Genomic DNA, 24328 nt, shown 5'->3' with positions numbered 1-24328 from the left:
TTCTCTCTCACTCGCATCGAAGACAGGACGGTTAACCGGACAAAACCGTATTCGGATGCGTTGCCTTTAGGACCGGTAGCCGTCTGGCTTTAGGACCGCTCGGCGTGCCGTCAGCTGACCAAGCAGACACTTAAATGAGACGGGAGTCTGAATGGCCCGCAGCTTTAACAGCTTGTTGCAAACACGGCTGTTCTCTCGGTGACAGGCCCATGTCTGAAAAAAATCAGACACACATTTGAGCAGAGCGTCGGCCACACTCGAGCACGTCGGCTAACCAGTCCGAGCAGGTAAAGCTCCACCACCCCCCCTTTTCAGGTTCCCGCTTAATATTGCGGGAACGTATCCCCGCCTCTCGGGAGACCGCATTAGTGCCCCGCTGGATGACAAATCCTCTGCGTTAGCTTGGTGTTATTTCTTTATCCGCCGCAGCGCAAGCAAGATGGAGTGTGCGTGGAAGCCAGACGAGCAAGGACTTCAACAAATTTTACAGCTGCTGAAAGAGTCTCAGTCGCCAGATACGTCCACGCAGAGATCCGTCCAGCAAGTATCCTTTGTTCAAAGCCGGACGTGGTTGTGGAAACACGTCCTCGTACTTGTTTACTAGCGCCTTCCAGGCAAGCTCAACAGGCTAGCGATAGCCACTACTAGCCGGGTGGATACCGTTATAAGCAGGTTACGCAGGTACGGAACGGCCGGTGGTTTTGTAGGCAGATAAGCTCAACGATCCCCTCAAGCTATTTGCTATTAGCTAAATTACTTAGGACTCGTGTAGCATTTGGTGTATTTTTTTTTACTGTGTTTTGGCAGATTTTTTTTTAAGTCCCATCGGTTGTCACCTCAATTCCCACCCTTATGTTTTCCCTACCCTCCAGTGTACGCCAGAGGAAATACTCCTTAAAACAAAGACAGCGCGTTCACTGGGCGATGTGGTGTTTAAACATAGTATGACGTGATCTATATTGCAGACAGTACAGATTTGTTTGAGAAATGTCAAATCAGGTTCCCCAATGTCAGTATAGTCAAAGTCAGTGGAATAGAGTCTTAATAGCAACAGTGTTACGGGTGTTCTCTGTAAAACAGCAGGGTCTGAGGGATAAATCATTTTACACTTGTTTATTCTATTGTACACATCGAAGAAAACGTAAAAAAATACAGATGGGTGATAATAGAGGTATTAAGATACTATCATTACTACACTAAATATAACAATTTTTATTGTGATTAATACAGAAAAAAATAGAAATTACATTTAAAAAGAAATCCCGTAACTGGTAATATGCAGCCAACTTAAAGACACACCTGCTGTCATTTCTGGCTTAAATTTCCTTTATTTTGTTACAATAGCCTATCCAGTGACAATCAGTAGACTAAGGATTAAGTCAAAACACCATAGAAAAATAAGAATTACATTTGTTCTTGTGACAAAGGTAAGTGCCCAGCATTTTACACAACTGGAAAATTAAATCAGGCGTTGATTCAATCAGGTGTAATCCATTTTACAAACCCTCTCAAAAAATAATCACGTTTGACATACATTTGAAGGTCCCTGAGCAACTGAATCAACAGGAATTGAAAATAGTCGATGGCAGCTAGCACCAATGTTGCAGGTCACATTTTGGATTATGTCATTTAAAATATCTTGAATGTTGACTGCCAGCAAAGATGGCACTGTTGTGTGTCTTTGGTGTGGGAAGTAAGTGAGAGTTCAAGGCATAATGCAATCTGGGACCGGTAATGAAAGGTACCACTGAGGTGGTTATGAGTAGGTGTTCACATTTCTACATGTATGGAGGAGAGACTTTATCACTCGAGTAGCGACTGAGATGTGCAAATCACAGCTGTGTATATGAGTTGTCAGAATTCCCAAGAAAACATCAGGAAATTTGGAGCAAAGCCCTTTTTTTTTTTTTACAGTTTAAGTCAAATTCAATCAAACAGTGCATGTAAAATAAGGCCTGATTCAGATCTGAGATTCTTTGCCAAATGTTACTTCATTTAAATCTTGTGAAAGCTGCTGAACAAAGCTGCAGAAGCCTTTGACAAGAAAATGGAAAAATTGAAATGGAAGTGGAATCAAACAATGATCTTAACACTTCAGACACAGTGATTATTACATTTTATTGTTTTTGTATGATAAAATGACACCCTGTTCTGACGTTTATTTGACAAAGCATTAATGTCGCTGGTTTGCTGTTGAAATCGAAGGCAAATGAAAGCAGAGTATATTGTGGGTGTGGACAGATGCATGACGACTTAGCAGTCATTACTATGACATTATGAGGACTGAGCACTCGTATGATGATTGTTGTCAAGTGTAATTGCCATTATGATTTCATCATGATAGTCTCCATAGATTTTATTGTCATGTGAAGGAAGGATCAAATTTTCTGCTTATTTCTCCTGTTATTATCTCCTGTTATTATTTCTGTACAAATGAAATATCCCTGGAATGTCTTCTCATGTTTGGTGTTGTAGGATGACTGTAGGGTATAATTATTTGATCTTGCTGGCCAAAGAGGTTCAAGGTCATGGTGACCCCTTTTGCGTCAAAACTCAAGAGTGCATTACTCAAAATATCTCTAAATGTCATAAAAGTGAACAAGGATGAAAATTCAAGTAGAATTAGGAGTGTGTACATCCAAAAGGTCAAGTTGATTGCATGCCTCCAATGTGCGGAGGCATGCGATCAAGAGGCATTTTATTTCCTGTATATTATCTTTATTCTTATCTTTATGAAGCATCAGAAAATTGCACTAAATATAGCAATAGAAATATCTTACTTGGCCCCAAATCCCAGCAGATTCTGCCTATGAACACATCAACATACAGCTACAAGTGCCGTCATGATTGAGGCTTTGATTATCAAATATTTGATATTTATTGTCAAATATGCTCTTTAAAATGTGCTAATCAAAATACATCAAGGTTGTTTGTTTGTGCAGTTTTTTTTATTGTGCTGTCATTAATAAAACTCATATTGCCTTCCCAGAGCTATGATATTTAAGATGCATACAGGTATACTGAACAGCTTTTAGGATAATATGTATATGAAATTCTATTGCAATAAGTAGTTTGCTGCAAAATTCTAGCTAATATATTTTACTACATGGTGGTTAGTTGAATTTTCTAAGCCTGTTTGAACATTGATGCTCAGCCATTGGCTCATTGAAGAGTCATAAATATGCCATCTGGTGGGTACATACAGTATTCACATCAAATGACATGTTTATGACCCCCAGCATACACACTCTGTCACACATACTCTAATACTATGACATGACACGACAACCCACAACCATGTGAACACCCACTATTTCGTAATTTCACCAGATTTGAAGATTCTATACTTTCAGAAATGAAATCAAGTAAAATCATCAACATATCAGTGCATCTTTTTGAAAGAAATTGTCAGCTTATAACAGCTGCAAAAAAAAATATATATATATTATTGGCAGTAATAGGACTGGGGAATATTTTGCAGGAGTGTAAAAAAAAAATCCAAGTTGTTTATTGATATAGTGCTATAACACAAAGATTGACTCCTTGGAAAAGGTGCTCAACCCAGGGTGATAACCAAAAGAAGATCTATTTGGGTATAAAATTATGCATCTCTATTTGTGATCTTAAAGAAATATCAGGCTAAGAATGTAATGAAAGATGCTGCAATACCGCCAAATCCTTTGCCTAATGAAATTCTACATAGACAAAAATGTAGACGCCTTACAGGTAAAGTTTTAATAAGTCATTCGTGTTTTGCCTTTTTTTAAAAGCAAGATGGAAATCCTAGTCTTGAAGCAGTATTTTTATTTTTTCTTGCAAAGCCCTTTTGTAGCCATTAATACAATACTACAATGACACACATATATGTGATGTAATGCCAGTTAACATCTTATCTTCCTCAACCACCTTCCTCAGAGACTTGAGCAGCTGAACCAGTATCCTGACTTTAACAACTATCTGATATTTGTTTTGACAAAGTTAAAATCAGAAGGTAAGCTGTCCACCTGCCTGTTTTTTATTGCATATTCTGTGTTCCCAGTTCACCTGATGGTACTGGACAGTGTGAACAGCAGACCTGGCAAATTTATGTAACCGCTTAGTGACAGGTCTGTCTGGCCATGACTCGGCTGACCCGGCTGCATCTTTGCCGCAGATGATGAGACTCGCGGAATATGGGTCACTCTAATTTTAAACCTAATTCCTGGCACCACTCAACTCTTGGCTTGAGTGTCTGCACAGTGGATGGCCTACATGTTAAGTGGTGTTAAGACATTTTAGGATGTTGTTGCTCTTTGTAGAAATACAACGTGCTGCAAATATTCAGCGGAAAATTTAACTACAGATGAGCTCATTTGCCAAAACACAAAACAGACTACTAGACCTCAGAACACTGGTCTTTGCCTCCCTTATATGCATCACAGTACATATATTCATGTCAAGGTGAAACTCTTTACTGTGGCTACTGAATAAATTCAATAAATATTCTAAAGCTAATTAAGAACTGTATAATAACATTATTTTCATTCGGTACTATATATATACAAATCTGTAATATTTTTATGTAACCAGTAATGGCCAAGTCATAATTATCAGTTTATTTTCATGTATAATCCATTATATCGTTCTCTTGTTTGTCTTATGTAGTGCTCTGTGCCCTCTGAAAGCAGGTCTTTGTTGAAGTCGCAGTGCAGAGAAGTCAGTAAGATTCATTGCACTGTAACCTTTTTGCTATTGGTTGTTTTTCTACTTTTTTCCTCCCCCCCCACAAGATGAACCAACACGTTCCCTGAGTGGCCTGATCTTAAAGAACAATGTGAAAGCTCATTATCAGAACTTCCCTAATGGTGTGTCTGATTTCATCAAGAGCGAGTGCCTCCAAAACATCGGGGACTCCTCTCCCCTCATCCGGGCCACTGTGGGTACGTCATGTCCACTGAATGGAATTGTGTTGCCTTAGCTTATATTATGCAGTTGAGTTTCACTTGTAGATGTATTTTATTTAACCCCCAAGAAAGGTGTAATCACTTCTCTACAGTTGCGTTGGAAAGTTTAATTTAAGTGGTGATGTTTCATTCAAACTTGATGTTGCCTAATTTTACTAGCAGGTCAATTCAATGGCCGATCATCAATCAGTTTGCGATCTCGTGTGTCTGCCATAGGCAATGCAGAAGAATGTGTATATACCAGGAGAATGAAAAAGAAATGAAAGCATTATCTGGCCCAGTGGCAGAGGCGGTGGAACAGACAGAGCAACAGAGAGCATGACAGCAAGTGCTATGAGTGATAGGTCATGTTTTGCAAACAGGGTTTGATTATTTCAAATAAGTTACAGAGGAACAACTGTGAAAACTTTTTGAATGGCTTAAAGATGAAATTAAGCACAGCTCTTCCTTGACTGATCTGTCAACTCTTTTGTTTTGCACGGAACTGGAATGCACATTGGATTAGATTATAAGTGATTCTTTTTAAAATCAGTTTTAACTGGACACCATTTGTAGGTTATTGTTAGAAAAATGGGTTTTAGTGACAGATGGGATTACCTAAAAGCTTTTTGCTAAAAGTTGAATTGTCTGCTACCAAATAGTCTATATGCTAATAGCGCTACTCAAATTCAAATGCCACACATTGATATTTATTGTTGTTCGATGATTTTTTTTTAATTGGTTTTATTGATCATTCTTTTAATGACTGAGGTTAAAGATGAAACATCAGTTACATTTCCATACTGTCAAGGAAAGAAATTTGTCTTCATCCTATCATATTGTTGAGTTCAAATTAACTTCTGACTGACAATTTTGCATCATGAATAATTTTTAACAGAGTATGAGATTATACTCTGTTTACTGTTTGTTGTTGGATTATTATATTGCTAGTCCTGCCATGCCTGTTGGTTTGTTATAATATCAGTGCACTGATAGGAAACACCTCTTCCAAACAGGCATTCTTATCACCACAATTGCCTCCAAGGGAGAGCTCCAGAACTGGCCTGAGCTGTTGCCTAAACTCTGCCTGCTGCTGGACTCAGAGGACTACAACACATGTGAGGTGAGGTTGCACTGTGGGCAAAGACCTGGGTGTCATTGTGAGTTCATGTTTGTGCCCAAATGGCAATATTTTCTCTGAGGACAGGAATTATCTCCATTATGAACAGCGGGACTTGTCAGTGTAATATGACTATTAAAATTAAGCCATACTCTGGTTTCTAAGGTCATTTTTTTGTAGCATACGAGGCTCTTCAAAAACAGAGTTAATGTACGCACACTTATGACAACACATGCTTATTAGGCAAGCATGTGTCTGTGTCTGGCACCGAACATTGCATGTCTGAATATCTTTTATTTATGTATTGTGAAAAAGAAAGAGCTGGGTCAACTACAAAGCAGCATCTGGATAGCATCCTGTTGGCCAGATGAGCTAAATACACTCACAGCTGGAACATCAGCCGCAACCACAGATTATTCAACATGGAATAATTTATTCTCTTTATATCCTTTTTACCAGAATACTAACTGACCTCATTTTCAGCCTTTCCGCACAATGTTACCAAAACAGCTCTCTCAAATGAGCACATCAGCAAAAACAAACTAGGCTTCTTTCCTGCAGCAATCAAGTCAGTGATCATATAGGCTGGCTTGATGTCATCACTTACTGATGATGTTACTTTCAAGTTGGAGACTGTGTGTAGTGTAGTTGCGTGTGGTTGCACCATGACATGGTTGATCTTGTCACTTTCTACTCCGTTGAAGGCTATAGCTGTGTTTGTTATCACCACCTTTTTGCTGTGTGTTTGACTGCTCACTTTTTGACCTTATTTTCACCTGGCAGTGAAATAACTCTTGAATTGTACCTAGATATGATTTTAACCCGAGTTAATTTCACACCTGATATTTATATGTGTGCCCAAATTGAGCTAACATTGCTCTGTTGACCTCAGGTCCTTGTTTTCATGGATGAAAACAACAAAAACAGATAAATAATGTAAGGAAGGTGGTAACCGGGTCTTTAGCATGATGAGAGGATTGGAATCATGACCACATCACCAAATCATTAATTTAGCCAGGGAATCTGTGCATCTTAATTCTCCCAAGCAAATGACCAATTGCGTTGCATGTTAATGATATATGCTAATGGAGCTTGAACTCTCAGCCTTTGTGAGAATGTTGCAGTTTCCTGTATTTGATGGGCCGTTTTTAAGTGTGGCATTGTATAGTGTTGAGCGTTGACTCATGTGTGTACATGAGAGTATGCAGAATAAAGGGCAGTGTTCTTCTCAGAGATAGAGTTTGGGAAGCTCATAACCAATGCTTACATGATGGAAGCTTATTTACACGCAGAGGTGAGTTGTCATTATTTCTAAGAGAGCAGGAAATGATGGGGCCTGTAAATTGAGGCATTCAGCTCAGTGCTATAAAATGCTTGCACTTGAAAATCTGTTGCAAATTCTCTGACTGATTGGCATCATGTACCTCCAAGCCTGTCAGATCCTTTTATTTATGATGGCATGCTTTTCATACTACATCATCGATGCTGCTGGAAACTTTGCGCATGAAGGAGTCATGTTTTAGAAGAAGAAATCCTGCGTGGCCCAGTTTCACCCTGAAATATGACCAAGAGTTGCTTTGATGCTTAAAACTTTTGCGGGCCAACTTGAAGTGCACACTGAATATTTATCAGGAATCGCTAAGGCAACGAATAATCAGACTGAAAAGCAGAGGCAGTATATTGACATTTTAATCAAAGATTTAAGTCTCAACTGTGTCAACACACTGATTAAAGCTCCACAATAAAAAAAAAAAAACTTTAAATAGTCTTTAGTACATTAAGAAAAATTGAGAAAAAGAGGTGGTTAATGTTGACTGTTTGGCAGGTGACTGCCAATTGATCATCGCACAAGAAACATTCCTTTGGCCCTCAGTAATAACAGATAAATAGACTCTTTATCTTGTCCCATCACAACTGTTGTAAATAATGAAACCAATCCTCGTCCCACAGTACTCCTGAAAAACAGTCCGCCTCAATTTTCCTTCCAAATGTTTCAAAAATAAACAAAATCATGCAGATTCATGCTTATTTGTATTTTCTTACTACTTTGAAGCACTAGACTGACTTTGTTCTTGGAGATGAGCTTTGTGTCATCTCTCCTTCCGAGCCATTGTTTGACCCCTTGTTCACTCAATATCAAGCTTTCATGGAGACAAACTCATTCCCTGGATGGGTTTGTTGTCAAATATCATTAATTGGTTTTAATGTCTAAGAACTATTTACACTTTTCACTTCAAAGCAGACCAGTATTCATTAAAAAAAACATTTTCTCTCTTTTCATCTAAATAGTAAACAGCTTATAATCAATTCCAGGTCCAAGCACCAATCTAAAGGTCCTTTCAACATTCCAGTCGTCGAACAATGCACCTTATAACTTCTTTTGCTTTTTTTTTGATCGTTTCATGTTCATCATTAGAGATAATTATATGGCAGTGGATGTCTATCTAAACATAAATTGATGTATTTTCTATGGTAAAGTTATGTTTTTCTGATTTTAATACGAAGCCTCTTGTAGGCTTCATACTACGTACTATTCAATGTGAAGTTAGATCTTCTATGACAAAAATCTAACTGTAGTTTGAAACTTAATGAGGTCAGAACTGTTTATGTTCAATAACTTGGACATTTTGCATCATTTCTTCTTTTTTACTTTGCTAGATTTTATATATTTTGTCATCAGTAAGGTTGTACTTGATCAACATACATTCACTTTTTTAGTGTTATTCTACAATGGTTATTTCTTGAGTTTATTGCACAAACTGATGTATTTGTATACCCTCTTGCAATGACAGCCCCGTGGCTTGTTGAAAATATTGGCTCAGTTGAGCTGTGCGATGGTATTGCATTCATACTGAGTTTCACATAAACTCTATGATTGTTAGTATGCTATCAGCAGCCTCTCTTTGTGTGTCTGTGTGTATGAGTGTGTGACAGGGACAGCTACTATAGTGGAGTTGGTCACATTATAATATGCTGCAAGGGCAAATAACCCTCGGAGAATAATCCACCGCTACATCTTGCTAGAAGGTCCACATGATTTTAAATAGGCAATGTTATTGGAATTTTAACTAAGTGACATCAAATATCTCTCCTTGAAGCACAAGAACCCATCTCTCTTATGAAGCTTATTCAAAAGCAGAGATTTGGGTCAGCTATTTACTGCAAAGGATCGAGAAGTGGATGCATGTGTGTGTAAAAGGCTTAACACTGAACAGCAACCGAATGTAGCAACTCCTCATAAGACTCACTATGTTTTTGAAAAGCAGCTTGCAGGCCGAAAAGCCTCTTAACGTCTGATGTCCAAGATAGTTAAGTTGTTGCAGGAGTTTTAAGTTTTCCATTCAGGTGATACAGTATAATGTAGAATAGAAATAATATTAAGTAGTTTAGATTCATGCATTGCATATCTGTAATGCTCCATGTAATTATCATTTAGGCAGGAGAGAAATGCCATGTATCCTCACTTTATTTTGAAATGCATTTTGAACATATTTTATGGCTGTAGATCTTTTTTTTCATGAAATGCATGTTTATTTTAACATCAGTGATGCTTTACAATAAATGTACATATAGTTATTAAATTTTAATGCTAAGGGATAATGAATCAGAGGGTAGGTTTTCTATTCTTTATCATCCACCTTACAGTAGGAAGGTTCCAGAGGGTTGTTTGTGTTGCTGTTTGTATTAACCTCGGTTTTCTGTCGTTTGTACTTTTTGAAATTCCTTTAAACTGATTCTGCTGAACATACTGCATGTGTCTACCCTATGGAAATCATGTGACTGAAAAAATTATGAATTTGCTTGTGGTGAGCATATGATTTATGCTCACAGCTGAACCCGACTCCCTCCCATGACATCTTTCTTCAAATCTACCCCAGCAAATAAGGACAGAAGTGTAAACTCCATCGAGTCCAAATTAGCAGTGGATAGACTCGAATTAGTTATGAGCAAAAGATGTACACAGCCTTCAACTGAATATTTTTCTTTACAAAAATTAGAACCATTCTAGGTAAGTAGATCCCTCCTTGTGATTTTGTGGCCATTTTCAGTAGTTTTAAAAAAGTTTTTACATTTTTTTTTTGTCTGTGAACCTCATTATATTTGTCCCTTTTTGAGGCAACCATTTTTATGAGTCATAAGGACTCAAGGAAAAGCACTGGTAGAATTTACTTTGGAAAATCAATTTGCGATAAAAAAAAATTGGGATTTGGGACAAATATATACATATACATCAATATTCACATGGACCAGCAATGGAATAAATCTTTTTCCCAAGTGTTGGTGTTTCTGCTTTCTCTTTGAGATTTGAAAAAAGGCCTGTTGGATAGTTTTGATGACATCACACGACCAATGGTCCGGCCCTTCAAACCTTCCTGATGTCATGATAGTGACAGCAGGCGGTGCACTAGTTTCTATAAAAAGATGAAAGCAGGTGTGGCAGATGCCAAGTGCAATGGTGGCTTTTTATAGTTTTTGCTCAATAGCAGTTCCCGTGCTGTGATTAATAACAGAAAGTGTTTGTAATGGTTCGTTTGAGGGTCAAGTCGCTCTCTAGAGGGCAAACGATTAACGATTTTTCACCTTCTGTGTGCATTCGAACACTAAGACACTGAAATCTCCTGGTGTCTGAAGGAGATGTTTAGTTCACTAAATGCGTTCCTGTCTCTGTCCCGGCTCGCTGTCATCCGCATGACTTACATTCCCACATTTAATGACTCTTCGTAGCAGGACTTGAAGGGAGGATTATACTTCAGAGATCTCACCATCGCTGGAATGCTTGAAGCCCACCCCCTTTTTCTGCCCTTCTCTGTTGACACAGACGAACTTTAGATGTGTGTGTGTGTGTGTGTGTGTGTGTGTGTGTGTGTACGTGTGTGTGTGTGTGCGTGTGTGTGTGTGTGTGCGTGTGTGTGTGTGCATGCGTGTGTGCGTGTGTGCGTGCGTGCATGCGTGTCGCCCAAAAAACTGTTAAATAGTAAATAATTGATTAAAATACTTGCCTAAATATTCCAATAGTTATTGCATTATATACATATGTCTATTATATTACACTATATAAGAATATTTATGAATATTAACTGGATTAAACAAATGTCACTTTTCCTGAAGATGTCTATACAAAAGTCATACAAGTTCATTTTGGGGCCAAGGTTATATTCTGTCATATTGCCATGGCCCAGTCAGACCCATATGCAATGCTGTATAACGCATTTAGAATAATTCTGCAATTAAAGGCCTAAAATCAAAGAAATCCATGTCTTTGGGGTTTTCCAAATACACCTGTGAGAGCAGTTTGCCTTCTGTTCCCGACCTTGACTCCATCTCTGCATTACACACCGGCTGTCATTTCATAATTCTCAATCCACCACGTTCTGTATCTGTCATCTAAAAGGAATGCTGAAATGGAAATGGTTGCTATAGCAACCTATTTCAGACAGCGTCATTGTGAGTGTTTTGCTACGTCTCTTGGATCTGTTAACTAGACTGCATTTTTGTCTGAGACACAGATGTCTGCAGCCTATCGTGAGCCTGCATACTAACCACTTCTCAAGCTCTTGAAACCATGTAATATGTCTGGGTATATCAAGTAAATGTGACAGAATTTTCTCTTAAAGGTCTGAAATATTTCCTTAAGTTTAATGAAAATGTAAAAAAAAATATTGTGGTGAAAAGAATCCCTGGATCTGCCCCCCATTCCAAATTCGGCCATAAATCCTTCCTTGTCCCATATTCCACCCCTTCACACCATAAGCTCACTAATTTCTGAATGAGGAGGATAATGATGATGATAATGACAATGATTTGGCATTTTCTGCCATTTTTTTGTCTTCTCTTTCTATTCCTTCAGGGAGCATTTGGAGCCTTACAGAAGATATGTGAGGACTCTGCTGAGATCCTCGACAGCGATATGCTGGATCGTCCTCTTAACATAATGATCCCAAAATTCTTGCAGTTCTTTAAGCACAACAGTCCCAAGATTAGGTAATGCATTTTTTACTAGCTGTTCTCCATTTTTGTTGATTTTAAAATGGACTTGTTTCTCAAATCCGCCACTGCTTCTTGTAATGGATACGTCAATTTTAATGCATGTGTACAGATATCTTTTCTGCTTGATCCCTTATCATTTATTTGTTGCATTCCAAAGAATTAGATGGCAACTTTTATCTGGAGAATAATTTCACATGCAAAAGGTGTTGCAGTGCATTGTAGTTGTATGATTGAAATTACAGCATGCTACTTGATAGAGGCTATTTTTAGGTTAAATTTGAGGAAAAGACAGAGACTCCATTCATGGTGTTAAGCATGTGAGGAAATCATGTTTTTGTGACTCTTAAGTGGTGATTATTGTGCTGCAGGTCTCATGCCATTGCCTGTGTCAATCAGTTCATCATCAGTAGGACTCAGGCTCTAATGCTGCATATCGACCCTTTCATTGAGGCAAGTTGGATTTAAATTGGACATTCAAGCAGTTTATATGCATCAACAGTAAAAAAAACAAAAAAAAGTAAACTTTGTCTTCATTTGCCTGCTAAACATCTTAGTCCTTGTTTTTCCTCAGCTAAACTAATCCCTTAACAAAAACCAAGAAGTTACCTGAAAATTGCAGGAAAAACAGATATTTCCACGCATTCCTTAGCATTTTCAGCACAATCTTCAGAAAATGACCTGAAATGAAATAACAAATCTGTGCAGCTTATTTCTAGATGCTTGGGAAGGCTTGTTTTGTAATTTTCTACACACACACACACACACACACGCACCGTTACACATACACGCATTCACATAGATACACCTAAACATATATAACTAATTTTTCCAAAAATAAGGTTGTAGGTTATTTCATACCTGTGACAGACAAATTAATTCCACTGCCAACATAATCTTTGTAGTTGCTGAAAATGTACATCTAGTTAATGGTTGTTAACCATTATGTTGTGGTTCAAAACCGGTGACAAACAAAACAAAAAGCAATCAAACACAAATGTGTGCAATAAAATGATAAGCATTACAATTTATTGCAAAGATAAATGAACAAGTGCAATTCTATCATCAAACACCCAGAATTTAGCAAAAGATTAACAAAATCCAATTATAAATACCACAGGGTTAAAAAGAGATAAGAGGAGCTATCACCATTTTTTCCCCTAATTTTATTTTCAAATACGATAAAAACAGAGAAGAGAAAAAAGTGTATGTGATTGCCTTCATCATAAGAGGATCAACAACTTCTAACCCTAATACCTCCAAAATGTAAATGTACTTTTATACCTCAATGAAGTAAAAGTAATTCATCAGGTTTAAACATTAGGTTCAGTTTACTGATATCACAAGAGGGATTTGATTTTGTGCTCTTTGCCCTTTTATTTTCATGTTTTTGGGTCAATCTGCACAAAAGAAATTACATCAAATTATTGTGTTTTCTTTAGAATCTGTTTGCTTTAGCAACAGACGAGGAGCCAGAAGTGAGAAAGAATGTGTGCAGAGCTCTAGTGATGCTGCTGGAGGTTCGTCTGGATCGTCTCCTGCCCCACATGCACAACATCATTGAGGTGAGCAAGCCCCCAGAAAACATGAAATGAATGTTAAGATATATAGAAATCCCTGTACTATTCTGTTTATCACATTATATTTCCGGGGACCAAAAAAACCTCTACAAATATACAAGTCACTTAACTGGTAACGCTCCCCAATATAATGACTATTTAGTTAGTTAGTTAGTCCTCTTGCAGGAAATGCGTAGAGCCAACCGTGGCTACCAGGTTTCTCCATTGGGGTCTGTCGTTGGCAAGTTGCCGTGCCTGTGCCAGGCTCACACCGCAGGCCCTGAGGTCTTGGGCCACAACATCAAGCCAGCGGGTGCGGGGGGCACCTCTGGGTCTTCTCCATCCGGCTAGCTGGGGATTAAAGGCCAAGATGGAGCTTGTGGGGTGTTCGGCAGGCAAGCGGATGATGTGGCCATACCAACGAACTCGCCGCATTGCTGCGAGGCGAGATGCTGGGGGCTGCTGGGTTCGATCCCTTAGGGTCTTGTTTGTGACATGCTGGGTCCAGCTGATGCCTTCTAATGTCCTCAGGGCCCTGGAGTCAAATCCATCAAGCCTGGCTGCCAGCGTGTTGTTCAGCGGCCAGGTTTCGGAGCCATAGAGGAGGACAGAGATGACTGAGGCATTGTAGACCCGGAGCTTTGTCACCCGGGATATGTGCCGGTGTCGCCACAATGGTCTCCACAGGGACTGCATGACTGACGCCGCAAGGGCACGGCGCCGGTCAATCTCAACTTTGAGATCTCCGGTGTTTGATAGGGTTGAGCCGAGGTACTTGAAGGAGGCGACAAAGTGGACAGGGGTGCCGTCGAAGAGGAGTGGTGGTGGATCAGGTCCCTCTCCTATATGCATAAGCTTGGTTTTTGGCCAGCTTATCTTCAGGCCGAGTTTCCTGGACTCCTCATCAAAAACATGGAGGGCTTCGCGAAGCTGGTCAGCGGTCTCGCTGAACAGCGTGGTGTCGTCTGCGTACTCGAGATCCCTGAGGGTGTAGCTCTCACCCAAGGGTCACCCAAGGCAAACAGGTCCCAGGTGAGGGACCAGACAAAGTGTGGCTCAGTCCCACTGCCTTGTGGGTTAGTCTGGGAAGACAAAAGGCTAGGGGAGCAGACCCTGAGAGAAAAGCACGTGTTGGGGGCACACGCAGGCGGGTCACAACAAACCGTGAACCCGCCAGCCTCCAGCAGCATGTCAGTGTGCTGTGAGGTGGCAGCCCCACCAGCTGAATAGCCATCGCAGGGCCAACTACCCGGCATGGTGAAATAAACCAGTTACGAAACCAACCGAAGCAACCAATGACTATTTAGTGACTATCTAATGACTATTTTTCATAAGACTATTTTCTATTGGCCATTTTTTTGCTGATTTCTGGGTTTACAATTTTTATATGTATAAGCTTTAGAAAAACTTTGTCATTTCTTGCATCGATTTATAGACAGATTTTCCTCTGAATAACTATGGATATTATGGGAATTTACTCAAGACATTTTCAATGATTCTGAAACCGTAAGACGTATTTCTTTGAGGAGCCATCAAATATTTTTTAAGAAGGTATCGCTAAAAAAACATGTCATATTTTTTTGATAGACACAAATTCATGATTGAATATTGAAAGTAAAACTATATCACAATATTCAATGTTTAGGACAATCCATATTGAAAATGTAATATTACATATGATTTGCATTGCTGGCCATACAAGCTTGGTAGTGTACTGGTGCAAACTTACTTTTTATATGAAGAGCTTGGCGTCTTGAGAACAAGACTTACTAATGATATCACATTATCTTCCATCCAGTACATGCTCCAGAGGACTCAGGACCAAGATGAAAATGTGGCACTGGAGGCTTGTGAGTTCTGGCTTACCTTGGCAGAGCAACCAGTGTGTAAGGAGGTGCTGTGTGGACACCTATCCCAGTAAGAATCAATACACATGCAGTCCATTTAGTGATGCTCAAATACAAATATTGAAACAGCTGATTCATTGGAACCTTGGCAGTAAGTCAGTGATGGTTCGGCCCCAGAATGACATTCTTCCTCCTTACCTTTGGATTACTGATTAAGAACTCTGACTGTTGACCTCAGCTGTAGCATCGGTCACCATCCTGCCACATTAAACCATACCCACAACAGAAGTGACTGATTGCTTGTGGGTGGCGACCTATCCTTGCCCTTGGTTCTCATAATTTTTCCTCTGGCTTGTGCTCCAGGCTCACTCCGGTGCTTGTCAACGGGATGAAGTACTCTGAGATTGACATTATCCTGCTCAAGGTCAGTTTATATAGCCCGATATTTGTATTTGGTGGTAAGCCATGAATTTGGATGACATGCAGGTCAATCGTGTAGCTGTGAGACTGCATGGTGTACAGATACATTTAAAATTTGATTTTAAATTCTCAAAATATTTTGTAGAATATATTTTTGAAGTAACCTACGCATTGTTGTTTGCATAAGTCAGGGCAACCTCAGTTAATCAGTTTCAATCTTAAGCCTCAACAACAAATTTTAACAGATGTTTGGTACATCAGACAGCTGTGATATCAAGAATCCATCATGTGGCCATCAGACAAAACATTTTAAGGAATAAACAAATAAATTTACATGATTTTTTTTTTTTTTTTACTGGTGTTTTACTGGTCAAAATGTGTTATTGAGGGTCCAACTGCATGTCAAGGTCACACATGATGGGTTTTTCTTCTTACTGTGGCACATTCATCCTTAGGGAGACATAGAGGAAGATGAAGCCATCCCTGACAATGAGCAAGACATCAGGCCCCGCTTTCACCGCTCCCGCACAGTTGCTCAGCAGCATGAGGGTGAGGGGATTGAAGAAGAGGAAGAAGAAGATGAAGAACTGGATGATGATGATACAATCTCAGATTGGAACCTTCGTGAGTGTAGCTCCAGTGTGCCACTTTCCTGTATTGATTTTATCTGATATTTGATATATTGAACATCAGAACCACGCACATCATTTTATGTATTTGTGCCTCTCAACTGTTTTCTGAATGTTAGGCAAGTGTTCTGCAGCAGCATTGGATGTGTTGGCCAATGTCTTCAGGGACGATCTGCTGCTGCATATTCTTCCACTCCTCAAAGAATTGCTTTTCCATCCTGAGTGGGTGGTTAAGGAGTCTGGAATTCTTGTGTTGGGGGCGATTGCTGAAGGTACGAGAGGAGAAATATTGAAGCAAGTGATGGCAATTGTGAATAGATGCCCATCACCTGATAAGTAATTTGACGAAATGGCTGACCTTTTTTTAGGCCACTGATTTGTATGGCATTTCCGATTGCTTCTTTAAAAGCATGAATAATACCGCAAATGAAAAAAATAGTAAATAGATCTCAGTTGTTTCAATGCCAGGCGTAGAGTTCCCATGTGTTTTCGAATGTGAAAAACAGATCAAAAATTTAACAATCTCTGACTGGTGAACTATGTTAATAAGTTTCCATCTATTACTTATTATGAATTATTGAATGAGAGTTGGTCTTGCTATGCAAGAATCAAGAGATATAAGCTCTTTTCTGACAGATCAATCAATATTAAATACAGACTTTGTAATGGTTTGGCATATACATTGGTTCCTTATTTTCTAAATATTCTGAAGGAGTGATGTTGACACGTCTCACCAAAGGTCTTAATAGATTTCTTATCAATCTGCTTGAAGGCTGTATGCAAGGCATGATCCCATACCTGCCAGAGCTGATTCCCCATCTCATCCAATGTCTGTCTGACAAGAAGGCCCTAGTGCGTTCCATCACCTGTTGGACACTCAGCCGCTACGCACACTGGGTTGTCAGCCAACCCCCCGACATTTACCTGAAACCGCTAATGACAGAGTTACTTAAACGTATTCTAGACAGCAACAAGCGTGTGCAGGAGGCCGCTTGCAGGTGAGTACAAAGTCCTTATAAAGCCAGGCAACATTAAATTAAGAAAAGCTACATGTACAGCATTTGAAATGTTGTCGCTGACATGTGTTTCAGTCAAATTTCAGTCAAGATTTTTTAATCCTGCTTTTCTGCAATGTGTTCATCCTTTGCTCCTTCTCAATCCCTTCCACACTAGTGCCTTTGCCACTTTGGAGGAGGAGGCTTGTACAGAACTGGTTCCCTACCTAGCATTCATCCTGGACACTCTGGTGTTTGCTTTCAACAAATACCAACACAAAAATCTGCTAATTCTTTATGATGCCATAGGAACACTCGCAGACTCAGTGGGGCACCATCTGAATAAACCGGTATGCAGAAAAGAACCATGAATCCAGAGTTTCCCCCGATTTAAGAGTGTTATAGATAACATTAACACACAATTGACAAATCTCACAATGTACTGTCATCCAGCAGTCTTAGAGCACTTACGGTAGTTGTTGTATAGCCAAAAAGCTACAGTTAATGTTCATAATTTGGATGACACGACGTCCTGTATTTTGCAGAAAAATGACGATTAGATCAGAATCATGTGTCGGTAAAAGTGGTTCATGCTCCAGCTGTGATTGAAACGCACATATGTATGTATATATTTACATTAGGGCTGTCAAGTGATTGAAATTTTATAATCAAATTAACCGCAGGGGCACTGTGGACTAATCACAATAATGGTAATCCCATTCACCGGAGGCAAAAAGACTCATTACAGAAGTCGATATGCATATATACATAATGCCATACAAATATGCATATTAATGTGGCCCTCTTTCAGCCAGTTACTTAAACAGACTTGTTTGCATGATCAGAAGCCCGGACGTTCCATGAGGGTTTGGCACAAGTCGGTTGTTCCGGTTGCAGAATTAGTTGCAGAGCAATCCCTGACTAATGTCTGCTTGGCATTGATGTGGTACTTTTGAGCTGGAAGTGCTCCAGGGAAAGGAGAACACCTTCCTGCATAGAGTGCAAACTAATTTATGTAGGTGTGTTTTCCTATCTTTGTTTTTTTTGTACTCAAACTCCCCATCGTGAGGGCCAATATATTGTTTAGGTTGTCAGTTTTGATCAAAGTTGGTTCTCACTGGACACCGTTGGAGTACTAATACAGGTAGAGAAGATATAGCCAAATCTTCAAGTAATTGGAAGTCAAATTCTACATGTTACCAAAGTAATCCACGTAGAATTATGCGAGAATAAGTAATAAATTAGAAAGTTGTAACAATAAAATGAAAATAAAGATCCCAGATAATTTGGGGAAAAATTACATTTATTATCAGCATTTTACAGTTAAAGGTCAGACGACTGATTCTTTGCCTCATTTATTCTGAGCAAATGCTTTTGAGAGAATTCTGAAAGCAGCATTAAAAAAAGGCAACTTTAAATTATTCATTCATTAATTCATTTTTCCACTGCTCATTTGGGGTTGGGTCATGGTTTGCACCAGAGGAAAAAGACAGAAAAATACCAAGATAAACTTAATTGAAAGCATAATTTTTCCATGATTATTTTAATTATATTTAGTATTGTTACTGAGCTTTAAATGGCATTTATTTTTTGGGGGTCACTGTGGTCATATTGTGAAAGTCTGTTGTCATGACAGCACCACTTTTTCACAAATTTGTATACTTTTTTCTTTGTTGAGACTAATGTTATCTATTGATTAGGAATACATCCAGATGTTGATGCCTCCACTCATCCAGAAATGGAACCAGCTAAAAGATGAAGACAAAGATCTCTTCCCTTTATTAGAAGTGAGTTTTTATTCCATAGTTACAGACTGCAAAACATAAAGACCCCTATTTAAATCCCCCATCTGTTTTCCTCAGTGTCTGTCATCTGTAGCCACCGCACTGCAAAGTGGCTTCCTGCCCTACTGTGAGCCTGTGTACCAACGGTGTGTTAATCTGGTCCAGAAGACACTTGCCCAGGCCATGGTGAGTGTGCAGGACCTTCTGCGACTGATCCTGGGCAATTGTGCATGTCAGAAAAAGTTGTTGTTATGCCACTGACTGGATCATTTAATGCGTATGACAACTCCATGAAAAGAATCCCTTAAGAGGTCAATTTGAAAAAAAATAAAAAAATAAAAAAAAATAAAATAGATTTTATATCTATATATATATATGTATATATATATATATATATATATATATATATCCTAGAATAAGTTCCGTTCACACACACACACACACACACTCACACACACACTACTAATAATGATAAAAATAATGATAATGCAAAATAACATTGCCATGTTTTGACGTGTGATAATTACTGTATGAAACTATCGGAAAGAGGAAGCATCCAAATGATAAACAAAATGATGCACATGGACAGGAAACTACCTGTATGTGGTGAAATTGAACTAGATTTTGCAATGTATTGCACAGAGAATACATGATGCACTGTCAGATTTTCAGTATTGAGCAGTCTTACCGACATGCTCGAAAGATGTAGGAGCACCCTTATTTCAAAAATATAGTGACCTTTTAAACACAGAACATATGACACCTTTCAGAAATAGACCCGTGTAGAACCAAATGCACTTTACATATTTCAAAGGAACTGTCTTGGCCTGTTGTGCCAAATAATCCCCCTAAACATCTAAAATGTAAAGGGGGTGGTGCATGACTGCACCACACAGGAAAGGCCAGGGTCCGAACTGCTTGGCTTGGCCCTGCAAGAGCGGAGACCTGCAACAGGTAGAGTCAAGGCCGTGTTACAACCACCACTCTTGAGTGATTGCTAATGGTGGTGTTCATGTGCTAAATCTTGAACTTGTTCAGCTTCATCAGTCACAACCAGACCAGTATGAGGCGCCTGACAAAGACTTCATGATCGTGGCTCTGGATCTCCTTAGTGGACTAGCAGAGGGTTTGGGAGGCACCATTGAGCAGCTTGTTGCCCGTAGCAACATTCTCACCCTCATGTACCAGTGCATGCAGGTGAGGACGCTGGAGACTTGCAAGTTCAAATGCTGATTTTTGATAAAGTGACAAACTCCCCTGCATTCAAACCTCATGCTTTATCTTTTTTTTTGTGCAACAACTTAGGATAAAATGCCAGAAGTGAGACAGAGTTCCTTTGCTTTACTGGGTGATCTGACCAAGGCTTGTTTCCAGCATGTCAAACCGTGCATTGGTATGTCGCAGATGAATCTGGCGTAATGTTTTTCAGTGGGTTATGGTCAGTTTTTAATTTGTTCCCCTTTTCTCTTTCAGCTGACTTTATGCCCATACTGGGTAATAATTTAAATCCAGAGCTTATATCAGTGTGCAACAATGCCACATGGGCAATCGGAGAGATATCGATTCAAATGGGTGAGTCCATGACATTTGAACACTTGTACAATACCTAAAGTCTTCATTTGCAAAAATCTCACTCTTAAGATTGATTGACCATAAATTCATCAACAAAGCTAACAAAACAGACCCAAAACTATCTAATTTAATATTTAAAAATGTCAAATTATTTACAATTTATCTTTACGTATAAATATAGAAAATATAAATAATTGGTGCTCATTCATATCTGTATTACATTTTAGAATCAATACTTATTTTAGGGATCTAGCGATTTAATTAATTAATTTATTTATTTATTCATTCATTCATTCATTTTTTTTTTCCAGTTCATAGCATGTTGGTAAACTATTTTAAACAATTTGTTCAGAATCCTTTTTTGCGAACGTCTTATCAGCTTTAAGAATGATTTCAGTCCATTTCTGCAAATGAGCTCGGTTCTGCTGTAAACGGGACTCAGCACAGAGAACACATTTCTTACCCACGTTCTCAGGGCCTGAGATGCAGCCATACATTGCCATGGTGTTGCACCAGCTGGTGGAGATCATAAACAGGCCCAATACTCCAAAGACTCTTCTGGAAAACACAGGTACCACTACGTGGCAGTGCTGAGCCAGCCAGCCAGGTCGGCCCTTACACAGGGAGGTGCTCACACACTCAGGTCCAGTCAGCCAGGACTCACCAGAATAGAGTAACTGTCCCGCCCTTTTTAGTGAATCTCTGTCAGAAACCCTTTGCTAAGCTGTGAGCCTTAATAGTTTTGTTGCTTTCTCCAAACTATGTCAAATATTTAAGCTACTGAGCTACACCTGGCCAAGCTGCCAATGTCCTGAAAAAAATCTTGGGCAAATCCAGGTGTGAAATTCTTTACACACTTAAATCAAGCAAGCCTTTTAAGTCTCTGGCTTTGTAATTGACTCATGTGGCTTGTCTTTACACCAGCGAGTACAGCAGAATAAAATGCAGAGTAAAATGCAGTGTGAGCAAGATGAGCGAGTTCATAGTCTCACATAGTTAAATGTAACCATTTTTACTCTATAACTACTTTTTAGTGATTGAGAAAACACAAACTGACTCAATGTAGCACACCAAGCTAGAGATTTTCTGAAGAAATGAAAGATTACACCATGTTTTTGTTTCACTGGTAATTGGGATATAAAAACTCAAGGAAACAATTTCTACAAGTGCAAAGTGTAACCTATTTTAATAAATTTGAAAAACTAGGGATTCTGTAGATGTGGTCCTGTTTGTTTGCTGTCAAGTTTATTTGTTGCTTTTATTTACTGTTCTTTAAATGTGGATGCATATCTGCCAATAGATGTTAAATGTTGTTAAGAATGGCCAATGTTTGATGCAGGATACATCATAATTTTACTTTAATATTAACATAATCATGGTCATATCTGATCTAGGGCTGGGCGATATATACTGTAATCATGAAATTTACTTACTGTAGGTACAGTAAATTATATGCCACATATACAGTGCAAATGCACTGATGTTGTCCCTACAAAAATAATCTTACTTTAACTCCACTTTTATATTAACAAATCTTAAATATTGAATGTATCAGAAAACTTTACAGTCATGTAATTAAAGGAAGTCAGACACATTATCACATATCTGGCCTTTAAATTAGACATTTTCCATTTCTTGCTAATTTTAAGTTTGTTTATTGCCAAATTAAATTTGTGCTTTCAACTTCTCTTTCTACTGTGGCTTGAAAAAAATCCTGTAAATTTACTGAGGAAAAAAAGATTTCACTACAAGAAAAAGAAGTTACTAAATTTTCACAAAAAATCACAAAAGATTTTGTGACTGAGCATTTGACTGAGGAATTTAAATGTAGACAGAAACTTGCAGTAAAATGTTTCTTATTTAAAAAAAGCCCACAATGAAATATCACAAGTAGATTGTATTGTTTATATTAATATATTGCCCAGCTCTAATCGCTGTACATTTTCTCAAGTTGTAAAATGTTTTCAATTTATTATTTGAAAACACAAAAGTTGGTATGGAATTGGGGAATCAAACTGTGTGGTTTTTGAATCCTGTTCAACCAAAAAAAGAAACCCATGCAAAAGTAATTAATTCACACGGCATCACTTTTCAGTCTCTCTGATCAGCTGATCCTGCACTGAACTTTATTCTAATGAGCATACCATCTGCTTTCTGCATGTGTCATTGGACTGTTCATAAATGCCTGTTTGTTAATGAGAATGTTGCATAGTTTTGTGTCTCTTAAACTTAGGTCCTCCCTCCTCTCTGCCTCATAAGAACCTGCTGTGCTGGATACTAGTCTCCCTCCATGTAGTTGGCTTGGAGTAATCTGTCATTTCTTTTCAAAAGAACAAAAGCAAAACAACAAAAGAAAACATTTGTGTTTCTTATGTAAAATTAACATTTTTGAGTTTAAGGGAGAAATCTCCGTGAACCCCTGTGATCTGCTCTTGTTTGAGCAAGTCACACACACGCTACATTCTAGCTAGCCTGTATCTTTAACTCAAGCTAATTAACTTGAATCCTCAAAGATTTGTTTGATCCATATAATCTCTGAAAGCAGATGCCTTTGTTTGCCTTTTTCTATGAATGTCTTGTCAAAGCTGTCAATGTGTTCTCCCTTAAACGTGTTGTATGTTTTTTTAAGTGTCATATTTTACATTCTCCCCCCGTGGCTGAAGGGGCAGTAATAATCAAACACTAGTGAAATCTTCTGTTTATTATCATACACAGATTCTGTTGATTTATGTCTCTGAGTTGTTTGTTTTTTCTTTATTTTTTCTCCTCCCCCTCCTCATTGCTCATGTCTTGGTTGGCGTTTGGTGGTGTGTAACCGTGATTGCGTTACCTTAGCAATAACAATTGGTCGTCTTGGTTACGTTTGTCCTCAAGAGGTGGCACCCATGCTACAGCAGTTTATAAGACCCTGGTGTGTATTATTCAATCTTTTATTTAATTCATCTTCTCTCTGCTTTCTCGCTCTCCTCTGGTCTGTCTCCTGTTGCTCTCCTCTCCTCACTTTCCTTCTCAAAAGAAGCCTTTCAGTTTTATTTTTTTATCAGTTTGTAATCATTGCCAATCATGTGACTAACCCTGTCCTCTTTTAGGTCCTAGTTGTTTCTTTGCCTTAGTAGCACCTTCATGTGTTATACATTGATTTGTTTAATTTCTAGTTTTTTTTTTTGTCATTGTTGACTGTCGCTAATGATCTAAAAGATGCATGGAATCAGAATTGTCACATGCCTGCTGGTTCAACCACAGAGAAAGGATACAGTCTTTGCTGCAGAAATAGCTTTCCTTAAATCCCTTTCTTGTTCAGTAGTCTCCCAGCTGCATGTGCCTGTCCCAAAAAGTATCCCAACCCTTCTCTACTCAATCTTTCAAAAAGTTATATGCTCAAGGTGCTAGAGATGAGGTTTTGCTGAACACACTGCTCATTGACAAAAGTGAAATAATCATAGCTCAGAGTAGTTTTGTTAAAAGTAAAATGTTTGATTTGTTTTCTTTTGATCT

The 24328-nt window shown here is 38.7% G+C and overlaps 1 protein-coding gene across 2 annotated transcripts in view; it reads left to right on the top strand.

The window, feature by feature from the left end:
* tnpo1 (transportin 1) overlaps positions 1 to 24328 on the top strand; it is a 31241-nt gene continuing 6913 nt past the window's right edge. Inside the window, exons 1-21 of one of the 2 annotated variants that reach the window (XM_086152294.1) lie at positions 1 to 287; positions 430 to 544; positions 3916 to 3991; positions 4770 to 4919; positions 5939 to 6045; positions 11891 to 12024; positions 12399 to 12480; positions 13470 to 13592; positions 15385 to 15503; positions 15797 to 15857; positions 16309 to 16477; positions 16602 to 16754; positions 17255 to 17480; positions 17656 to 17827; positions 19178 to 19264; positions 19340 to 19447; positions 20300 to 20458; positions 20567 to 20654; positions 20735 to 20833; positions 21309 to 21404; positions 23669 to 23744. In XM_086152294.1, the coding sequence (XP_086008420.1) occupies positions 440 to 544; positions 3916 to 3991; positions 4770 to 4919; positions 5939 to 6045; positions 11891 to 12024; positions 12399 to 12480; positions 13470 to 13592; positions 15385 to 15503; positions 15797 to 15857; positions 16309 to 16477; positions 16602 to 16754; positions 17255 to 17480; positions 17656 to 17827; positions 19178 to 19264; positions 19340 to 19447; positions 20300 to 20458; positions 20567 to 20654; positions 20735 to 20833; positions 21309 to 21404; positions 23669 to 23744 (2390 nt within the window). In that variant the 5' untranslated portion in view covers positions 1 to 287; positions 430 to 439. The remainder of the gene's footprint in view (positions 288 to 429; positions 545 to 3915; positions 3992 to 4769; positions 4920 to 5938; positions 6046 to 11890; positions 12025 to 12398; positions 12481 to 13469; positions 13593 to 15384; positions 15504 to 15796; positions 15858 to 16308; positions 16478 to 16601; positions 16755 to 17254; positions 17481 to 17655; positions 17828 to 19177; positions 19265 to 19339; positions 19448 to 20299; positions 20459 to 20566; positions 20655 to 20734; positions 20834 to 21308; positions 21405 to 23668; positions 23745 to 24328) is intronic. The other variant, XM_086152293.1, reaches the window with a different exon arrangement.

This window comes from Fistularia commersonii, chromosome 9 (genome assembly GCF_037954325.1).
Source record: "Fistularia commersonii isolate RoL2024-O1a breed Wild chromosome 9, RoL_Fcom_v1.0, whole genome shotgun sequence".
Lineage (NCBI taxonomy): Eukaryota > Metazoa > Chordata > Actinopteri > Syngnathiformes > Fistulariidae > Fistularia > Fistularia commersonii.
This window is presented reverse-complemented; position numbering and strand designations above follow the sequence as displayed.